The sequence below is a fragment of the Myotis brandtii genome, unplaced genomic scaffold (genome assembly GCF_000412655.1).
Source record: "Myotis brandtii unplaced genomic scaffold, ASM41265v1 scaffold1341, whole genome shotgun sequence".
NCBI lineage: Eukaryota > Metazoa > Chordata > Mammalia > Chiroptera > Vespertilionidae > Myotis > Myotis brandtii.
Genome location: NW_005354761.1, coordinates 92,267 through 109,378, shown reverse-complemented (window position 1 = coordinate 109,378; position 17,112 = coordinate 92,267). Strand labels below are relative to the sequence as shown.

Sequence of the window (17,112 nt, the reverse complement as noted above, 5' to 3'; positions counted from 1 at the left end):
TTCTTCCCTCCCTTCCCCATTCCCCTCCCCGCTCCCTCCCCCCTCCCCAAGAATGTTCCGCTACGAGGTGAGCTGTGGCGACCGGAAGTGACCCCTCCCTCCCTCCCGCTCCCCTTTTCCTCTCTTATCCCCGGAGCTTCTGTCCCGCGCTTCGGAGGAGGGGGGGGCGATGGGCGGTGGGACCCCCGGGACTCAGAGGAGCGCGTCGCACCGGGGGTCGTGGGTTTCAACCTAGAGCTGTGTGAGCTGGCTTCGGGGGACGGAACTCCTATTAGTTGTCAGTGGGTAGAGCTGGCCTCGGTTTTGAGGTGGGGAGGGCCCGTTAAGTGCCTTAACCGGACCACCTGCCAGCCCCAACCCGGGAGGAGCCGCGGAGGGGAGGCGTCGCATCCATCCGGTGGCTCTTCTTGAGGAAGAGTCACCCGGGAAAGCCCGGAGACACGTTTCCCGCCCTGGATCTGGAACCACCTTTCGTCCAGTTACACACACCTATACACACAGGAAACCACCGGGTCACTGGGGCCTGGGCTTGCCCTTTGACTGTCCGCGGACTGTTGACTGAAGAGGCCTGGGAGTTGGGAGGGGGCGTGTCCAGCAGAAGTTCCTTTTGGGCGAGTGGAGGGAGACGTGGGTTTGGTGACGGTCCCGGTAATGTAGCAATAGTCGAGAGTCCTGAGCTTGTCACTAATTCATTGTATGACCTTGAGCGACTCCTAATCTCTGGCCGTAAAGTCTCCAGGTTTGCAGAAGAAAGGGGCTTGTTTGCATAATCCCTAAAAGCCTTTCCGATTAAAAAAAACACACAGTGATTTGATTAAGTAGATCTTTGTGATTTGGGAGGAGTGCCGCTGGATGTTGCCTTTAAGGTGGAAGCAATTGCCTACCTGCTTTGTGTACGTTTGTGAGGGCTTCAGATGGGTGAAATGGCCCTTTGGCTTAACCGTACCTTCGGGAACAGTCTAAACCAGTGGTTCTCAACCTTCCTAATGCCGCGACCCTTTAGTACAGTTCCTCATGTTGTGGTGACCCCCAATTTCATTGTTACAAATTGAGCATAAAGCATAGTGATTAATCTCAAAAACAATATGTAATTATATATGTGTTTTCCGACGGTCTTAAGCGACCCCTGTGAAAGGGTTGTTCGACCCCCAAAGGGGTCGCGACCCACAGGTTGAGAACCGCTGGTCTAAACCAAGAGGTAGCCACGCAAGGTATAACACAACCCTGCCTTCCGATAATTGTGGACACACGTGACACTTGATAGGAAATGGTTTAAAACCAAACTAACTTTATGAAAACATGGAGGGAGGTGATAAGTGGTGTAGGCAGTTGCCTAAAGAAAAGAAAACTTAGAAAAATCAGTTAAAAACTAAAGTGTAAGGAGGAAATGTTTACAATACAACCTACCTAAGTTGTTATGGTGATCTCTGGTGTTGTTCAGCAATCTGCAGTGTTTGACTAAATCTCTTCCTCATTTAATCCTCATAACTATGAGGTAGGTGGTATTGCTCCTCTATTATCTCTTAGGAAACTGAAACTTAGAGCCTAACAAAGCCTGTGGCATAATAGGTGCTCAAGAGGTACTTAATGAATTAATTTCAAAAAATGATTTGCCCAAGTTAGCACCATTTTTAAGAGTAGAGTCAGAACTTAAACTTGCCATATCACAGCTTTTTGAGAGTTTACTTAATTGTGGTTGAAAATTTCAGCTTTCTGTTTTATCACCAGAGTTTGGGCCAATAGGAAACAGAAAAGGGGAAAGATTGAAAATGAAGAGAAAGCTTTAAAAGAGAATAATAAAATAGTTGAAAAGTTGACATGAATATAGGGAAGGTGAAAGTTTTGTTGAACAATACACTAAAACCCAAAGGGTTCATTTCATTTGTCATTATTCTAACCAGTGATGTAAAGGAAGTTGGCAGACCATGAGGAAATGCTCTTATTAGATTCCTGATAGAGAAATGGAATGATTGTGGGGAAAGGTTAAATGAAATAAGGAATGGGAAAGAGAAACTGAAAGAAAAGAAGATACTGAAATTTTCCAATGTTGGGGAAATTAGGGGGTAGAAAAAAAAATGCCATCTTTACAAAAAGTCATAATGAAGATATTACACTGATTGGGAAAGTAAGATGAACATTTTTAGAACATTTTACAATGTGGTTGTGAACTTCATGAATAGCTAAATCTCTTTTCTCCTTTTAGTCTTTGGAGGATTGTCCTCTGGATGAAGATGAGGATGCATTTCAAGGCCTGGGAGAGGAAGATGAAGAAATTGATCAATTCAATGATGATACATTTGGGTCAGGTGCAGTTGGTAAGTGATATCTTACATCATCTTGGTCTCTTGACGGTTTCAGATGTTCTCCTTTATAAGTGCTTGGCCTTAGTAGGAGTAACCTCAGTCACTAATTTAGCAAAATATCCCATTCTTGGTCTTAGAATAGTCTAGGCTTGACCAGAAGCATCTACCCTTCTCCTCTTGACCTCTTTTTGCCTCACTTATAAAACCAGGTGTTCTGTAAACTCTATTCCTTCCAGCTATATGATCTTTTGCTCTAGGTTGACACTATAAGGAATTCAAGTGGTTAGAGAAATAGACATTTTTCCAAAGATTTAAAATAATCCTAGAAGAGGGGAATTTATTTGTGGGACATGTAACTTAAGGAAAATTAGTTGAACTAGGAGAAAACTCAGATTTGGATATGTATGGTTTTAAAATTCAGTTGATCAGTAGTATATATTACATGACCCTGCTATTGTCTTAATAGTATCTTCAATAAAGTAAAAATCCCTTTATTCAAAGAATATTGGTGATAGAAAGTCTTCTTAAGTTAGAAATAAGATGAAATTTTCCCATCCTTGGATATAGATAAATATTCTAGGAGTTGGAAAAAAGTTATAAAAAGTTAAAAAGCCAACCTATTCTTAATGGCCACAGAGCTGTGGATACTGAGATGGGGAATTTAGAGAGCAAGCTTATATGGTAAAGTTTGAGAATTAGAGATCCTAGGACAAGTTACATTAGTAAGTTTAAATTAAACTGAATGTTTAAAAAAATGAAAAGGTAAGGCTCAGTGGAAATATTTTTGCCCTGAGTATTGATATTGAAAATGGCAACAACTTTTTTCTGGGATGTGTAAATACTTATGATTTCTTTGGTATCAAGCACTCTGTCTATGCAACAAATATTCAAAGTTAAGTAATAAGAAGAGGAAATTTAACTGTAATGGGTAATCCCAAGATTTTGAATATAAAAAACAAAAAAGAGGTCTTAAAAGTGTAATAATGGTTACTGGTTTTACAGTGACCTAAACAGCTTAAATTTATTAAAGCTTAGACTGAGTAGAATGAATTGGCAAAAATGCAAGAGTATAGTATTATCAACCAGGGTTTACAAAAATCAGTAGAGAGCTCAAAACTGCCACTACTAGGAACAGTAAAACAAGTGCTTAAGGTAGAAGGATAGATTCATTATAGAAGGGAACCAAAGACTTTTTGGATTATAGCCATAGTTTAGGACATGAGATCATCCAAGAGGATGACATAATCTAAGATGCTGTTCTCCCTCCATGGAGATCACAGGCAAAAGCAATAGAATAGAATTACAAAAGCAGGGAACAATTTGAATTGCAAATTGTATTTGGAAGTTAATTTACTAATAACATACAGAATATAATAGAAGCTATAAACATTGTATGCTTGTTTCTATAATTCTTCGTATCTTAATTGTACTGAATCTTACCATTTTTAAGCAAATTTCTCAGTATTAAAATGAAGTTGATGGAGTTGATTTATAGATATTATTTTAAGATGAGGCAGCATAATAATACGTACTCAGTTTTGAACCTGAACAGATGAGGAATAGTCTTGCCTTCTCGTTGACTTCCAGAGCGCTTGGACAGTTTTCTGAGTTCCTCACAAGATGGGAGAAATATTGCCTAAAATGGATGCTAGAGTTTCAGAACTATATTTTATATGATGATAGAAAGAAAGAAAAGTTTCTGGGGTTATACCAAAAAGAATAGGTAGTAAAAAACAAAGGCAGGGAAATGAAGTAGCATTTGATTAGCCCACTTCATACCCTCAGGCATAAGGAGTGATTAATAAGGATTTCTTGGTTAACAAGTTTATAATGGAGAAAAAAATTTCAAAACACAAGCCTTTTCTATTGAGTATAATATACTTGAATTGGAAAATTAAAATCTTAATTCCTCATAACATCTTGATCTAAATACTATAAAGATTTCTAAAAGGGAAATTGCTTCCCAAGTCCACCTGTGACTTGCTTACTACATCTCTACAAGAAGATACACAACTGTTGTACAGAATTTAAACCAGGAGATAAAATGTCAGACTTTTGACATATGTTTTGGTGTGATGGTTTCTAATTCAAGGAGTGGCTTGAATGAAACCTGTTAGTACAGTAGTTAATTTTAAGTCGCTGGCTGCAAATGCTCTCATGTCACCTTTCCTTAAGAAACTAGTCACTGTCTTCCTCATGGAAAAATGTTTGCATCATCTTAGAGCAGTGGTTCTCAACCTTCCTAATGCCGCGACCCTTTAATACAGTTCCTCATGTTGTGGTGACCCCCAATTTAATTGTTAAAAATTGAACATAATTAAAGCATAGTGATTAATCACAAAAACAATATGTAGTTATATATGTGTTTTCCGATGGTCTTAGGCGACCCCTGTGAAAGGGTTGTTCGATCCCCAAAGGGGTCACGACCCACAGGTTGAGAACCGCTGTCTTAGAGCAATAAATGAACCACAGTAATCTCAACTCAATCTCTAGAAATAAATGCTTAACACTTAGAAGATGCTTATTATGTGCTAGACACCATTATAAATGTTTTACATATAATCCTCACTGTGTGAGGTAGGTGCTATTATTATACTCATTTTAACAAATGAGAGGAAAGTGACAGAGAGGTTAAGTAACTATAAATGGAATTAGTTTAAACTACCACTTAAAGCAATCTTTGGGAATCTCCTGTCCCCCATCCTTCCTACTTTTATTGATAACTACTATAATCTTTAGGAATTGAGATTGCCTTAAAGTTAAATCACCTCTACTTCCTTATCATTTTATTTTTTTATTTTAAAATGTCCCTGAGACAGACTTCAGGAGAATTATTACAAGTATAAGTTTATGGGAGCAATGAGGAATTTACTAACCCACATGAGGGTATAGGTCAGTGATGGCGAACCTATGACACTATGAACCTATGAACTCATTTTTTTGGTTGATTTTTCTTTGTTAAATGGCATTTATTTTTTAAAAAATATATTTTATTGATTTTTTTATAGAGAGGAAAGGAGAGGGATAGAGAGCTAGAAACATCGATGAGAGAGAAACATCGATCAGCTGCCTCCTGCACACTCCCCACTGGGGATGTGCCCGAAACCAAGGTACATGCCCTTGACTGGAATCGAACCCGGGACCCTTGAGTCCGCAGGCCGATGCTCTATCCACTGAGCCAAACCAGTTAGGGCATTAAATGGCATTTAAATATATAAAATAAATATCAACAATATAAGTCTTTGTTTTACTATGGTTGCAAATATCAAAAAATTTCTATATGTGACACGGCACCAGAGTTAAGTTAGGGTTTTTTAAAATGCTGACACGCCAAGCTCAAAAGGTTCGCCACCACTGGTATAGGTTAATGAGTTAAAGAAAAACAGCTCTCTTTCCCTTTATTTCTCTGTTTTTCTTTTGCCTACTGTTTATCCTTTTTACCAAAGTGGATTGAGGTCCAGCATTGGTATATCTAAGTAACTATGTTTAAGGTCATTTGAAAAAGGTATAGGATGAAGTATCTACCCTCTTATAGTAAGGACATTCCATCTCTGACATTGCTTCAGGTGATTTTTCATAAAACCAAGTAACACCTGAAATGATGATGAGGGTATTTATGGCATAGATTCCTTTGTTTGCATGTTTAAAAAAGCAATTCACAACAGTTATTCTCACAGAATATGGCTATTTAACCAGTGTTTTTTAAAAATGTTATTAAGGCCCTGGCTAGTGTGGATCAGTGGATAGAGCATTGGCCCTCGGACTGAAAGGTCATCCGGTCGATTCCAGTCAAGGGCACTCACCTCAGTTGCAGGCTCGATCCCTGGCCCTAGTCAGGGCGCATGTGGAAGGCAACCAATCGGTGTGTCTCTCTCACATCAATGTTTCTCTCTCTCTGTCTCTACCCCTCCCTTCCACTCTCTCTACATAACAATGGAAAAATATCCTCCGGTAAGGATTTACCAAAAGAAAAAAATGTAGTTATTAAGGACAAATAGACTACTCATTTTTGGTAGGATCTGGTAAAGTTAGTGAAGATAGGTATGGAAACAGTGAATGAAAACAACATAAATTAGAACTTGATTGCACTAGAACCAATCTGTTAACAAATTAACTCCTTAAATTTAGAAAATAGCCGAAACCGGTTTGGCTCAGTGGATAGAGCATCGGCCTGGGAACTGAAAGGTCCTAGGTTCGATTCCGGTCAGGGGCATGTACCTGGGTTGCGGGCACATCCCCAGTGGGAGATGTGCAGGAGGCAGCTGATCGATGTTTCTCTCTCATCGATGTTTCTAGCTCTCTATCTCTCTCCCTTCCTCTCTGTAAAAAGTCAATAAAATATATTTAAAAAATAAATAAATAAATTTAGAAAATAAATATAAAAACATTCCTTATTTGGGATTATAGACTCCTATTTTTTTGGCATTGCTGGGTTAGTAAAATTACAAAGAAAATTTGTCCTTTAAAAACTTTCTTAGTTTACTGTTCCTTGGTAAAGATGACACAAATATTAATGTCACATGCTGGCTGGGCTAAAGTGGATTTTAAAGTACATTTAAATCTACGGCAGTGCCCAAGACTAGACAGTGGTTCTAACCATGCCAGGTTATAAATTTGGAAGTCCCACTTCCCTCACTTTTTGGACCACTAGTGTTATGTGATTCTTTGTTATGTAGTAAAAATAGCAAATTTTAAGTGTTTATAATCTGACCCTGAAAGGTACTTACCCTACAGAAATATTTGCTTAAGATATTAAGATATATATAATATTTAGTACAATATTAATCATTGTATTGAGAATTTGCAAATCTAAATTTCCATCAGTAGGGGATAAGTTGAATTAGTTTTAGTTTATCAATAGAATTGAATCTTATATAAATACTAGAGGCCCAGTGCACGAATTCGCACACCAGTGGGGTCCCTCAGCCTGGCCTGCAGGATCAGGCCAAAACCAGCTCTCTGACATCCCCCGAGGGGTCCTGGATTGTGAGAGGGCACAGGTCAGGTCGAGGGACCCCAACAGTGCACGATCGGGACTGGGGAGGGACGCGGGAGGTTGGCCAGCTGGGGAGGGACTGTGGGAGGGTTCCAGGGTGTGTCTGGCCCATCTCAGTCCTGATCAGCTGGACCCCATCAGCAAGCTAACCTACTGGTACGAGCATCTGCCCCCTGGTGGTCAGTGCACTTCATAGCGACTGGTCAACCAGTCGACTGCCCCCTGGTGGTCAGTGTGTGTCATTGTGAGCAGTTGAGCAGCCTTAGCATATCATTAGCATATTACGCTTTGACTGGTTGAACAGACAACTGTACACTTAAGCATATTAGGCCTTTATTATATAGGACTAGAGGCCCAGTGCACGAATTTGTGCACATTGAAAGGAAATTAATCAGAAGAAATATTTTAATATCGCTATTTGCCTTTCTCTATAATAGAAGTGTCAACCAAATTCACAATCAACAATGACAGATGGAAACACTTGTGCAATTGGCGCCAGCAAGAGCTTTATATATATAGATAAACTTGCTTGATTAGACCTGCTTTCTGATTTAGCTAAATTTTTCCCAGCCCAGTGAAGCACCCCAACTTCTCTTTCAGGTAATTGTCAGCAACACAGCAGTAAATATCAACACGAAGCAGATTATTATTGTAGATCACGCAGGGAGAACAGAGGGTAAAATATTTAACTGCAACAGTGTTTGACTATATTGTGCACAGTGAGAAAACCTGAAGTCATTTTCAAGGTCCACCATTTCTTACTTCTTTTCAGTCGGGTCAAGTTTCTAACCTTTCTAAATCTCCATTTTCCGGCTAATGAAAAGAAAATAGAATTCCACCGAGTTTCCTATCTACCTACTTCAGGACTTATGTGAGGATCAAATGAGATGAGGCACGGGAAAATGCTTCACAGACATTTGGTTAAAGTGTAAAATGTTTCCACCTGGCTATAAAGCAAGTCATGTTCCTGGGCTGAAGAAATTCCAAGAAGGCTAGTCATTAGGGAGAGGAAGCCAGGCGTTGCTACATGACATCATTACTTGGCGCCCACAGCTATCATTTCTGGGCTGGGCTAGGCTGTGGGCCTCATTTTGTGCCATGGGGTCTCAGCAGTGTTGGCTGCGACTTGGTGGGGTGTCGCTCCGGGGTGGTGATGGGGCCTGTGTCCCACTTGGGGGAAGGCGAGTGTTGCTTTGTGGGTGCCAGGTCCATGGTGGGTTATTGTTAAATGACCTGTCGCTAGGGAGAGGAAGCTGGGCGTTGCTACATGACATCATTACCCGGCACCCACAGCCACCATTTCTGGGCTGGGCTGTGGGCCATATTTTGTGCCATGGGGTCTTGGCAGCGTTGGCTGCAATTTGGTGGGCTGTCGCTCTGTAGTGGCGGGACCTGTGTCCCACTTGGGGGAAGCTGAGTGTTGCTTTGTGGGCACCAGGTCCACGGTGCAGTTTCTCTGTAAATGGCCAGTGTACGTCACAGCAGCTCCTGTATTGAGCATCTGCCCCCTGATGGTCAGTGTGCATCATAGTGACCAGTCAGACAGTCGGACACTTAGCATATTAGCCTTTTAAATATATAGTAGAGGCCTGTTGCACGAAGAGATTCGTGCAATAGGCCTTCCTTCCCCTGGCTGCCGGCACCGGTTTTCCTCCAGCACCCGGGACCCAGGCCTTCGCTCTGGCCGCACCAGAGAAGCGAAGCCTCTTCAGCCTTCAGTCTTCGCTGCTCCGTGCCTGCGTATGCAAATTAACCGCCATCTTTGTTGGGTTGATTTGCATAGTCACCCTGATTGGCTGGTGGGCGTAGCGGAGTGACACCAGTTTGCTTGTTTCTCTTTTATAGTGTAGACTAGTGGCCTGGTACACGAAATTCGTGCACGGGGTGTGTCCCTCAGCCCGGCCTGCACCCTCTCCAATCTGGGACCCTCTCCAATCTGCACCCCTGTGGGATTGGGCCTAAACGGGCAGTTAGACATCCCTCTCGCAATCCGGGACCGCTGGCTCCTAACTGCTCACCTGCCTGTCTGCCTGCCTGATCGCCCCTAACCACTCTGCCTGCTGGCCTGGTCGCTCCCAACTGCCTCCCCCTCCTTCCCCCACTGACCTGCTCACCCCCAACTGCCCCCCTGCCATCCTGCTCATCCCCAACTGCCCACGGGTACCCTCACAGGTAGTAGGTGCTGATTAGGGGAGGAGGACATGATTGTTTTCTGGGACTGTTGCTATGGAAGCTTTGCAGAGGGTTCTGCAGGACTCTGAGGGGTGGGTTCTGGCCAGCAGCCCTGTAGCGGTGGTTTTCCCTGGAGGCGCTGGTGGGGGGCAGGGAGTTAAGGGGGCGCTATGGGGCAGTGAGGCCAAAGGGGGAGTAACTGTCAAACCTTCCCTCTTGGCACCATTCTTTAAATTGTACGTGGCTGTTTCGTAGCTATACCTGCTCAGGCCCGGGTTCCAAGCTCCTGGAGTGGGGTGGGGGCCAGGCCAGGGCGGAGCCAGGCGGGCTAGAAGGGCGGGTTTAGACGCGCCCTCAGCGAGGTTCAGCGCACTTCAGCTGCTGAGATGGTGCTGTTGCTGTTGGGGGGGTGAAGGGTCTGACCCTGAGGGGCCGCTCATGCCTGCCTCCACCTGGGTCTGGAATTGTAGGGAGGAGTGGTGTGCCCAGCCCCAGCGCAGGGGGCCCGGCAGCTGTGGGCCACGGGCCCCAGGTGCTTCAGCGCTGACGGGTGGTTGCCGGTATGCTATTGTTGTGGGTGCCCCTGGCAGGGGAAGAAATTGGGAGTCGGAGGTGCGGGCTACAGCTACTCCCAAGGCTGGGTCTTCTCCCCATAGGTCAGCCTCCCTGTCCCCCCAGGGTTGCGGGGGCTGGGGTAGGGTGTCTGTCCGTTCCCTGGGAGTGCTGGGGCTGGGGTAGAGTGTCCGTAGAGGGGGTTTGGAAGAGCTCCCCGTGGCCGCTTCCTCTTCCTTCTTTGCAGTCTGGGCTCCTGTCTGCAGGCACTCTCATCAGACACCCGGGAACTTGGCTCCGGCCACCCGCCCCCTGCTGCACACACATCAGTATGCAAATAGGTCGTTATGGGGACACTGTAACAGCAATTAGCATATTACCTCTTTATAGGTATAGATAGATTAAAAAGAATGAGATAATATTACCAGTAGTTATGTGTGTGTTTGCATGAAAAGATGCCCAAGCTGTATTGCTTAAACAAGTTGCACATGAACCCCTCAGAAAATTGTCAATGCCTGGCAAGTGTGGCTCAGTGGTGGAGCATCAACCTATGAACCAGGAGGTCACAGTTCAATTCCAGGTCGGGGCACATGCCTGGGTTGCAAACTTGATTATCCCCAGTATGGAGCATGTAGGAGATAGCCAATTAATGATTCTCATCATTAATGTTTCTATCTCTCCCTCCCTCTCTCTTCCTCTCAGAAATCAATAAAAATATATGTATTTTAAAAAATTGTCAATAATCTAAATCTTTTTTTAAAGTGGTTACCATCTATTATACCCTACTTATCAGGCAACTTTTTTTTTCTTGTCATGATGCCTTCAGTTTTTCCTTCTTCTAATGAGGTATACGGGAATATTATAGGGGGGATTGTCATTAAGAACACTTTTTGAGAATTCTTTGTTTTTGTGTTAGTTATAAAGGGAATTACTTGTTATTCCTCTGTTGAATTTTATTGGACATACAAAATAAAATTAAAATCAGAATAAAATATATAACATATACAGAAGAATACATGGGTGTTTGTGGATTAGAAAGCAGTGCATGTTTAGATGAGGTGAAAGTAGAATTAACAAGAAAAGGTTATTTAGGGAAAGCTTCAATGAAGAGGGAAAGGTGTCTAAATTTGAATCTCAGAGGAGCAAAATAGTGGATAGAGCTTTTATGATGGAAGCAGAATGGAACAATGAGATTGAGGAGCATTGGAATGAGAAGTGATGGAAGTAAGGTCTAGTTCTAGGGAAGCTCATAAAGGGTTCTGAAGATACTCATCTGTGCTATAGCAGTACTCAAAACTAATCCTGTGTCAGCATGAGAAAAGGAGACAGCAACCTGGTGCCAGTGCTATGGACTATATAATAGTGTGCAGGAATAGCAAAGACATAGTTAAAAGAGGAACTGACTCAGGTCCAAGTCACCATCACCTTTGCCTTGGGGAACTGCAGTAGCCACCTGGCAAACCTCCATGCTTCCAGTGTTGCTGTCCCCTCCCCCCAGTCTGCTTTCAACACAGCAGCCAGGAGTGGTTCTCTCAAAAAGTCATGTCACATCAAAACCTCCAGTGCTCCCTCATTTCAATTAGAGTGGCTTTAGAGGCCCTAAAGGAGCTCCCTCCTACTACTTCTTTGATCTCATTTTCTTGTATCTCCCCCCTTGATTATTCCAGTCCAAACATGGTCCTTTCTCAAAACCATCAGTCTCTCAAATTAAGGCCTTTGTACCGACTCCCTCTGCCTGGAACACTTCTCCCAGATATCCACCTGACTATCTTATTCTTGAATCTTTTACTCACAGGTTACCCTCTCAAAAAAATGTACCTCTGATCATCTTGTTTAAAGTTTTCAGTCTGCCTCTCTTCCTCCATATTCCTGTAGCATTTCATCTTCTAATATAGTATCTAACTTATTTATTCATTATGTTTATTGTCTTATGTTTAGTACACTCATGTATCCCATGCACCTAAAACAGTGCTTGTCACATAATAGATGCTCAACAAATATTAATTGAATGAAATGAATAGATTCAAAAGCTTATAAAGATGACAATTATAATCTAAGAGAAAGCTATATGCTAGTGCAGTGAATTATAACTTTCCTTTAAATTTTTTGCCTGAAATGTCATAGAAACACAAGACCAACAGTTTCAAAATTGGTTTCAAAATATAGTTTGGACACCATTGATAATGGGGTTAACCTATTACTCTAAATGCTTGAGTTATATTCTTGGTAATACGTTATTTGTTCTTAAAAGTGAAAAGCCCACTTTATTATGCTACTCAGTTTAAACTTTTATTTCATGTCTCTAAGTGGAAATTTAACTTTCCACCTATCTTCTGGATTTGGAATTATTTACTTGGTTAACAGAACTTTATAAAACTTTTTAGTTCCAATATGAACTGTATTTCATTTTTATGATTTCCTTATAGATGATGATTGGCAGGAGGCACACGAGCGACTGGCTGAATTGGAAGAGAAGCTACCGGCAGCAGTCAGTGAACAAACAGGCAATGGAGAAAGGGATGAGATGGACTTGTTGGGTGACCATGAGGAAAATCTGGCAGAAAGGCTCAGTAAGATGGTGATTGAAAATGATCTAGAAGATCCAGCCATCATGAGGGCAGTGCAGACCAGGCCAGTTTTGCAAGTGAGTAAGTTACTCTGGTTTGAACATAGTAGCAGACTAATAATTAAAGTGAACTATTGAGTTCTATTTTTTTTTTTAATCTACTATAATGAGAGATTTACATATGCCATGCTGTCGAAAATTATTAATGTAATTCCTGATAACAATTCTGGAGATGAAGTTGGAGAATGATGTATACTCTGGAGCACTATAATTTCTTATTCTCAAGCAGTTGAGGCTCTTTTGGAGCTTTGTTCACCAAAAGCAGGTACTTCATACAGAGAGCCCACACTATTTGTATTTTCCTTTTGTTAGCCCCAACCAGGAAGTCTCAATTCCAGCATCTGGGATGGATCTGAAGTTCTGAGGCGAATCCGAGGACCACTGCTTGCTCAGGTATTAAACATTTTCTCTTTATATACAATTCCTCATCTGTGAAAATTTCAAGCTGGCTCCTGTTGTCATCCTTTCCTTGCAGAATCATATAGTTGGATATCATTTGCCAGTCTTAGGTCGATTACTCCATCCAGCACTCATAGTTGTACCACTTCCTCAGCCTCTGTGGAAGTGCTGAGTTGACTGTGCTTTACTTTGAAAAGGTTGAAATGGGGATGACCTGAAGTGTGACCGGGGCCAGGAAGAGGGTTGTCCAGCAGGGAGGAGGGTGACCTAGGGGTGGGGAGGCAGAGGACTCAAGGATGAGAGATTCCCAGAGAGGGCCCACTGTGAACTAGACATTTAAACGCATTCGGGCTGGTCCACCTTCCTGAGAGCCCTGAGTTTGTAGCATGAAATTGGGGTCCCCCAACTCCAGAGGGGCTCCCCTGTTTCCAAGTAGCACCCTTAGTGACATCAGAAGCAAGTCCAAATTACCAAAGTTAAGGTGGTTATTGGATTGGTTGGTTTTGATAGTAAAGCCTTTTTACAGTACATGCAATAGACTTAATTCCTGTATCTATGTTATATAGTTAGACCAAGAAATGTTTACATGCAATAAGCATATGTGGAAATGCATTTCTGAAGACCAGAATAACTCAAGGCTGCAATTCTATTCAGAACAGAAAATAAAGTTTAAAATAATAATAAATAAAATAAAAGGTTGGAAGGGACCATTGTAACTCAATTTTGTCACCTTACAATTTGAGTTACTTGAAAAGTCATTTCTAGGCAGAACTATAAGGCTGGAGAACAGATCAGTGTTGGCCAGTGGTTGGGAGTGGTGGGAGAGGTTGACAGCAAAGCCACTCTGCGACTCATACAACTTAACAAAAGGAAGATAAACAATCCAATCAAAAAATGGGCAAAGGACTTAAATAGACACTTTTCAAAAGAAGACCTACAGAAGGCCAAGAGACATATGAAAACATGCTCAAATCATCTTACAGATGCAAATCAAAACGACAATGAGGTAACATCTCACACCTGTCAGAATAGCTGTCATCAACAAATCCACAAACAGGTGCTGACAAGAATGTGGAGAAAAAGGACCCATTTGGCACTGCTGGTGGGAATGCAGGCTGGTGCGGCCACTGTGGAAAACAGTATGGAGTTTCCTCAAAAAATTAAAAATGGAGCTCCCACTTGACCCAGTAATCCCACTTCTAGGAATATATCCCAAGAAATCTGAAACACCAATCAGAAAGTATATATGCACCCCTATGTTCATAGCAGCACAAATTACCATAGCTAAGATTTGGAAACAGCCTAAGTGCCCATCAGCAGGTGAGTGGATTAAAAAAACTGGTACATCTATACAATGGAATACTACACTGCTGTAAAAAAGAAAGAACTCTTAACCATTGCAACAGCATGGATGGACCTGGAGAGCATTATGCTAAGCAAAATAAGCCAGTCGGAAAAAGATAAATATCACATGATCTCACTCATTTGTGGAATATAATGAACAACGTAAACTGATAAACCAATATAGAGCCAGAGAAAAAAAATATTTTAGAATATAATAGAAGTAATCCTGTTATTTGCAGATTTTTAATATTTCCTACAACTTTTGTGATATTGTACTATGTTAGTACAGTTTTGGTATTATATTTAAAATTGTTTTTCTTGAAATAATTTTTATTGCATGTAATATATTTAAAATCGTTTTTCTTGAAATATAACGTTTATTGCATGTAACATTATTATATTTAAAATAGTTTTTCTTGAAATATTAATGTTTATTCGATGTAAAAAACCCACTCTACATAGGAAGTTTGTGGAGTGATAAAATTGTTCTATATCTTGATTGTGGTGGTAGATTCATGACTCTGCATTTATTAAACTTCAAAGAACTATACACCGAAGAGAGTAAATTTTACTGGATAAGAAATAAAAATAAATAAAATTTTAAAAAATTTCTCGAGATGTTTTGACATTTATAGAGATTATTAACACATTTCAAGTTAAACTAAGGTTTTTTTGTGGATTTTTTTTTTTTTTTTTTGCTACTTCCTTAATTAGGAAATGCCTACAGTGTCTGTATTGGAATATGCCTTGCCTCAGAGGCCCCCACAGGGCCCAGAAGATGATCGGGACCTTTCCGAGCGTGCATTACCAAGGCGGTCAACTTCACCTATCATTGGGAGCCCTCCTGTTAGAGCTGTCCCCATAGGCACCCCACCTAAGCAGATGGCTGTACCCAGCTTCAACCAACAGGTACCTCTCATTAACGGGCACTCAGCCCAGGATATTGGGAATCTGGGCAAAATTATTGGGGAAATTGGTGATGTTGGGAGGAGGGTGGAAATTTTGGGTAGACATTAGATTAGAAAGAAAAATAGCCAATTAGAGGAGAAGTTAGTACCAATAAGAGACACATTCCTTAATGCCCCTTGCTGGTGCTGCTCCTATTGCTGCTTTCTAAATGGGGAGAAAAGGGTAGTTAACCACATTTAGTGTATATATATCCTTTTTAAAGGGTTTTGCTGGCTGCCCAAAACATTAGCAGAGAGGTAACTGAAAGCTGGGGGGAGTGGGAACACACAGCATTGTCCACATCCCTTTTTACCTTTAAGATATCCCTGCTTTCCCTAGAGCCTGTGCAGTCCTGTTCCATAGACTTTCCTCCACCTGAAACGAGCAGCTGAAAAGGAAGGCCAATTTGGAAGGTATGGGGGGAGGGTGGTGTTGGTATGGCCTAGTTAGGCTCAGTATCCCATGAAATGGTGGAGTCACAGTATATCACAAAAAACCTCTAAGCATGGCGGCCATATCACAGGGGCTTCAGAATAGGACTTAGTTAATCCTCCAGCTTTCTTATCATTCCTTCTCCTTCACTGCTACCAAAATATATCCTTTTGGAGAGAATTTGCAAGTTTGAATATCTGCTGGTACCTCCCTCAGATAGCATGGAAGGGTGGGGATAACTGGAGAATTAGCTAAATCTTCCTCAGTTAAAAGCTACTGATATTTGTGAGAGGAAGTGACCAAAGGTTCTGTATATGAACCCATAGCCTTAGCAATTGGTTTAGAAGTAGGGCTTTACATTGAGTTCTGTGTCTCTACCAGTACTAGAAGGGAGGAAGTGTAGGTGGAGGAAAAACTGACTTCACTGAGTGTAGTTGTTTATATGTTTTCCCTCATAGATTCTGTGTCCGAAGCCTGTCCATGTTCGGCCCCCAATGCCACCACGTTATCCTGCTCCCTATGGTGAGAGGATGTCTCCAAACCAGCTCTGCAATGTCCCGGTATGTCACTCTGCAACCTAATGAAAATGCAGTCTGTATTTTCTGATAACTACCTATTTAATCACTATACAAGTATATGGACTTCTCTTAATTATACATATTTTTTCTATCTCCATACTTGAATTTCTGAATCTTCTGGTCCCCAGATCAGAAGACATGATTCATTATGTTCAGTTGTTTCTTATATCAGTTCTTATCTTTAAAAATCTAAACTCAGCGTGATCATTTGATTTCCTTCTATCTCCATCCCTCGTTCTGCTTTCTTTTTCATGTTACATTATGATAGTACTTCATAATTACATAATTATTCTCTTTTACATTAGTGGACAGCTTGACTGTACAGTTTAAGAGTGTGCTTTTTTTTTACTGTGTTTTGCATTTTGGTGTTGTTTTGTTTGTTTTTAAATTCTTTATTGTTGAAAGTTGTTGAAAGTATTACGTATGTCTCCTTTCTCCCTATTGACCTCTCCCCGGTTGCTCCCACCCCCCCAGCACGTGCCCTTGCTCCACCCCTCAGTCTTTTTTCATTGGTTATACTTATATGCATGCAATTTAAGAGTGTTTATATCCAAGTTTATTCTGCATTCTTATTGAATTTCCTTATTATATTGATTTACCTATTTCATAGTATATAAGTTTTTTCTTTTTCTCTTTTTTATTCTAGAACTCTTCCCTACTGGGTCACCCTTTCCCTCCTAGTGTTCCTCCTGTTCTCAGCCCCCTCCAGAGAGCACAGCTTCTTGGAGGAGCACAGGTAAGCCTTCAGTAGCTCAACCCATA

General features: G+C 41.5%; 1 protein-coding gene and 1 long non-coding RNA gene across 2 annotated transcripts in view; one reads left to right on the top strand and one right to left on the bottom strand.

Annotated features, from left to right (window-relative positions):
• Positions 1 to 12,257, bottom strand: part of LOC106725080 — a 13,886-nt gene extending 1,629 nt beyond the window's left edge. The window contains exons 1-2 of the long non-coding RNA XR_001360958.1: positions 12,225 to 12,257; positions 1,224 to 1,228 (exon numbers count right to left, since the gene is read on the bottom strand). This is a non-coding gene — a long non-coding RNA (uncharacterized LOC106725080). The remainder of the gene's footprint in view (positions 1 to 1,223; positions 1,229 to 12,224) is intronic.
• The window catches only part of PATL1 (protein associated with topoisomerase II homolog 1 (yeast)), a 35,218-nt gene continuing 18,112 nt past the window's right edge, over positions 7 to 17,112 (top strand). The window contains exons 1-7 of the mRNA XM_005860443.2: positions 7 to 67; positions 2,204 to 2,315; positions 12,450 to 12,667; positions 12,962 to 13,042; positions 15,107 to 15,301; positions 16,231 to 16,332; positions 16,997 to 17,086. Of these exons, the coding sequence (XP_005860505.1) occupies positions 53 to 67; positions 2,204 to 2,315; positions 12,450 to 12,667; positions 12,962 to 13,042; positions 15,107 to 15,301; positions 16,231 to 16,332; positions 16,997 to 17,086 (813 nt within the window). The 5' untranslated portion in view covers positions 7 to 52. The remainder of the gene's footprint in view (positions 68 to 2,203; positions 2,316 to 12,449; positions 12,668 to 12,961; positions 13,043 to 15,106; positions 15,302 to 16,230; positions 16,333 to 16,996; positions 17,087 to 17,112) is intronic.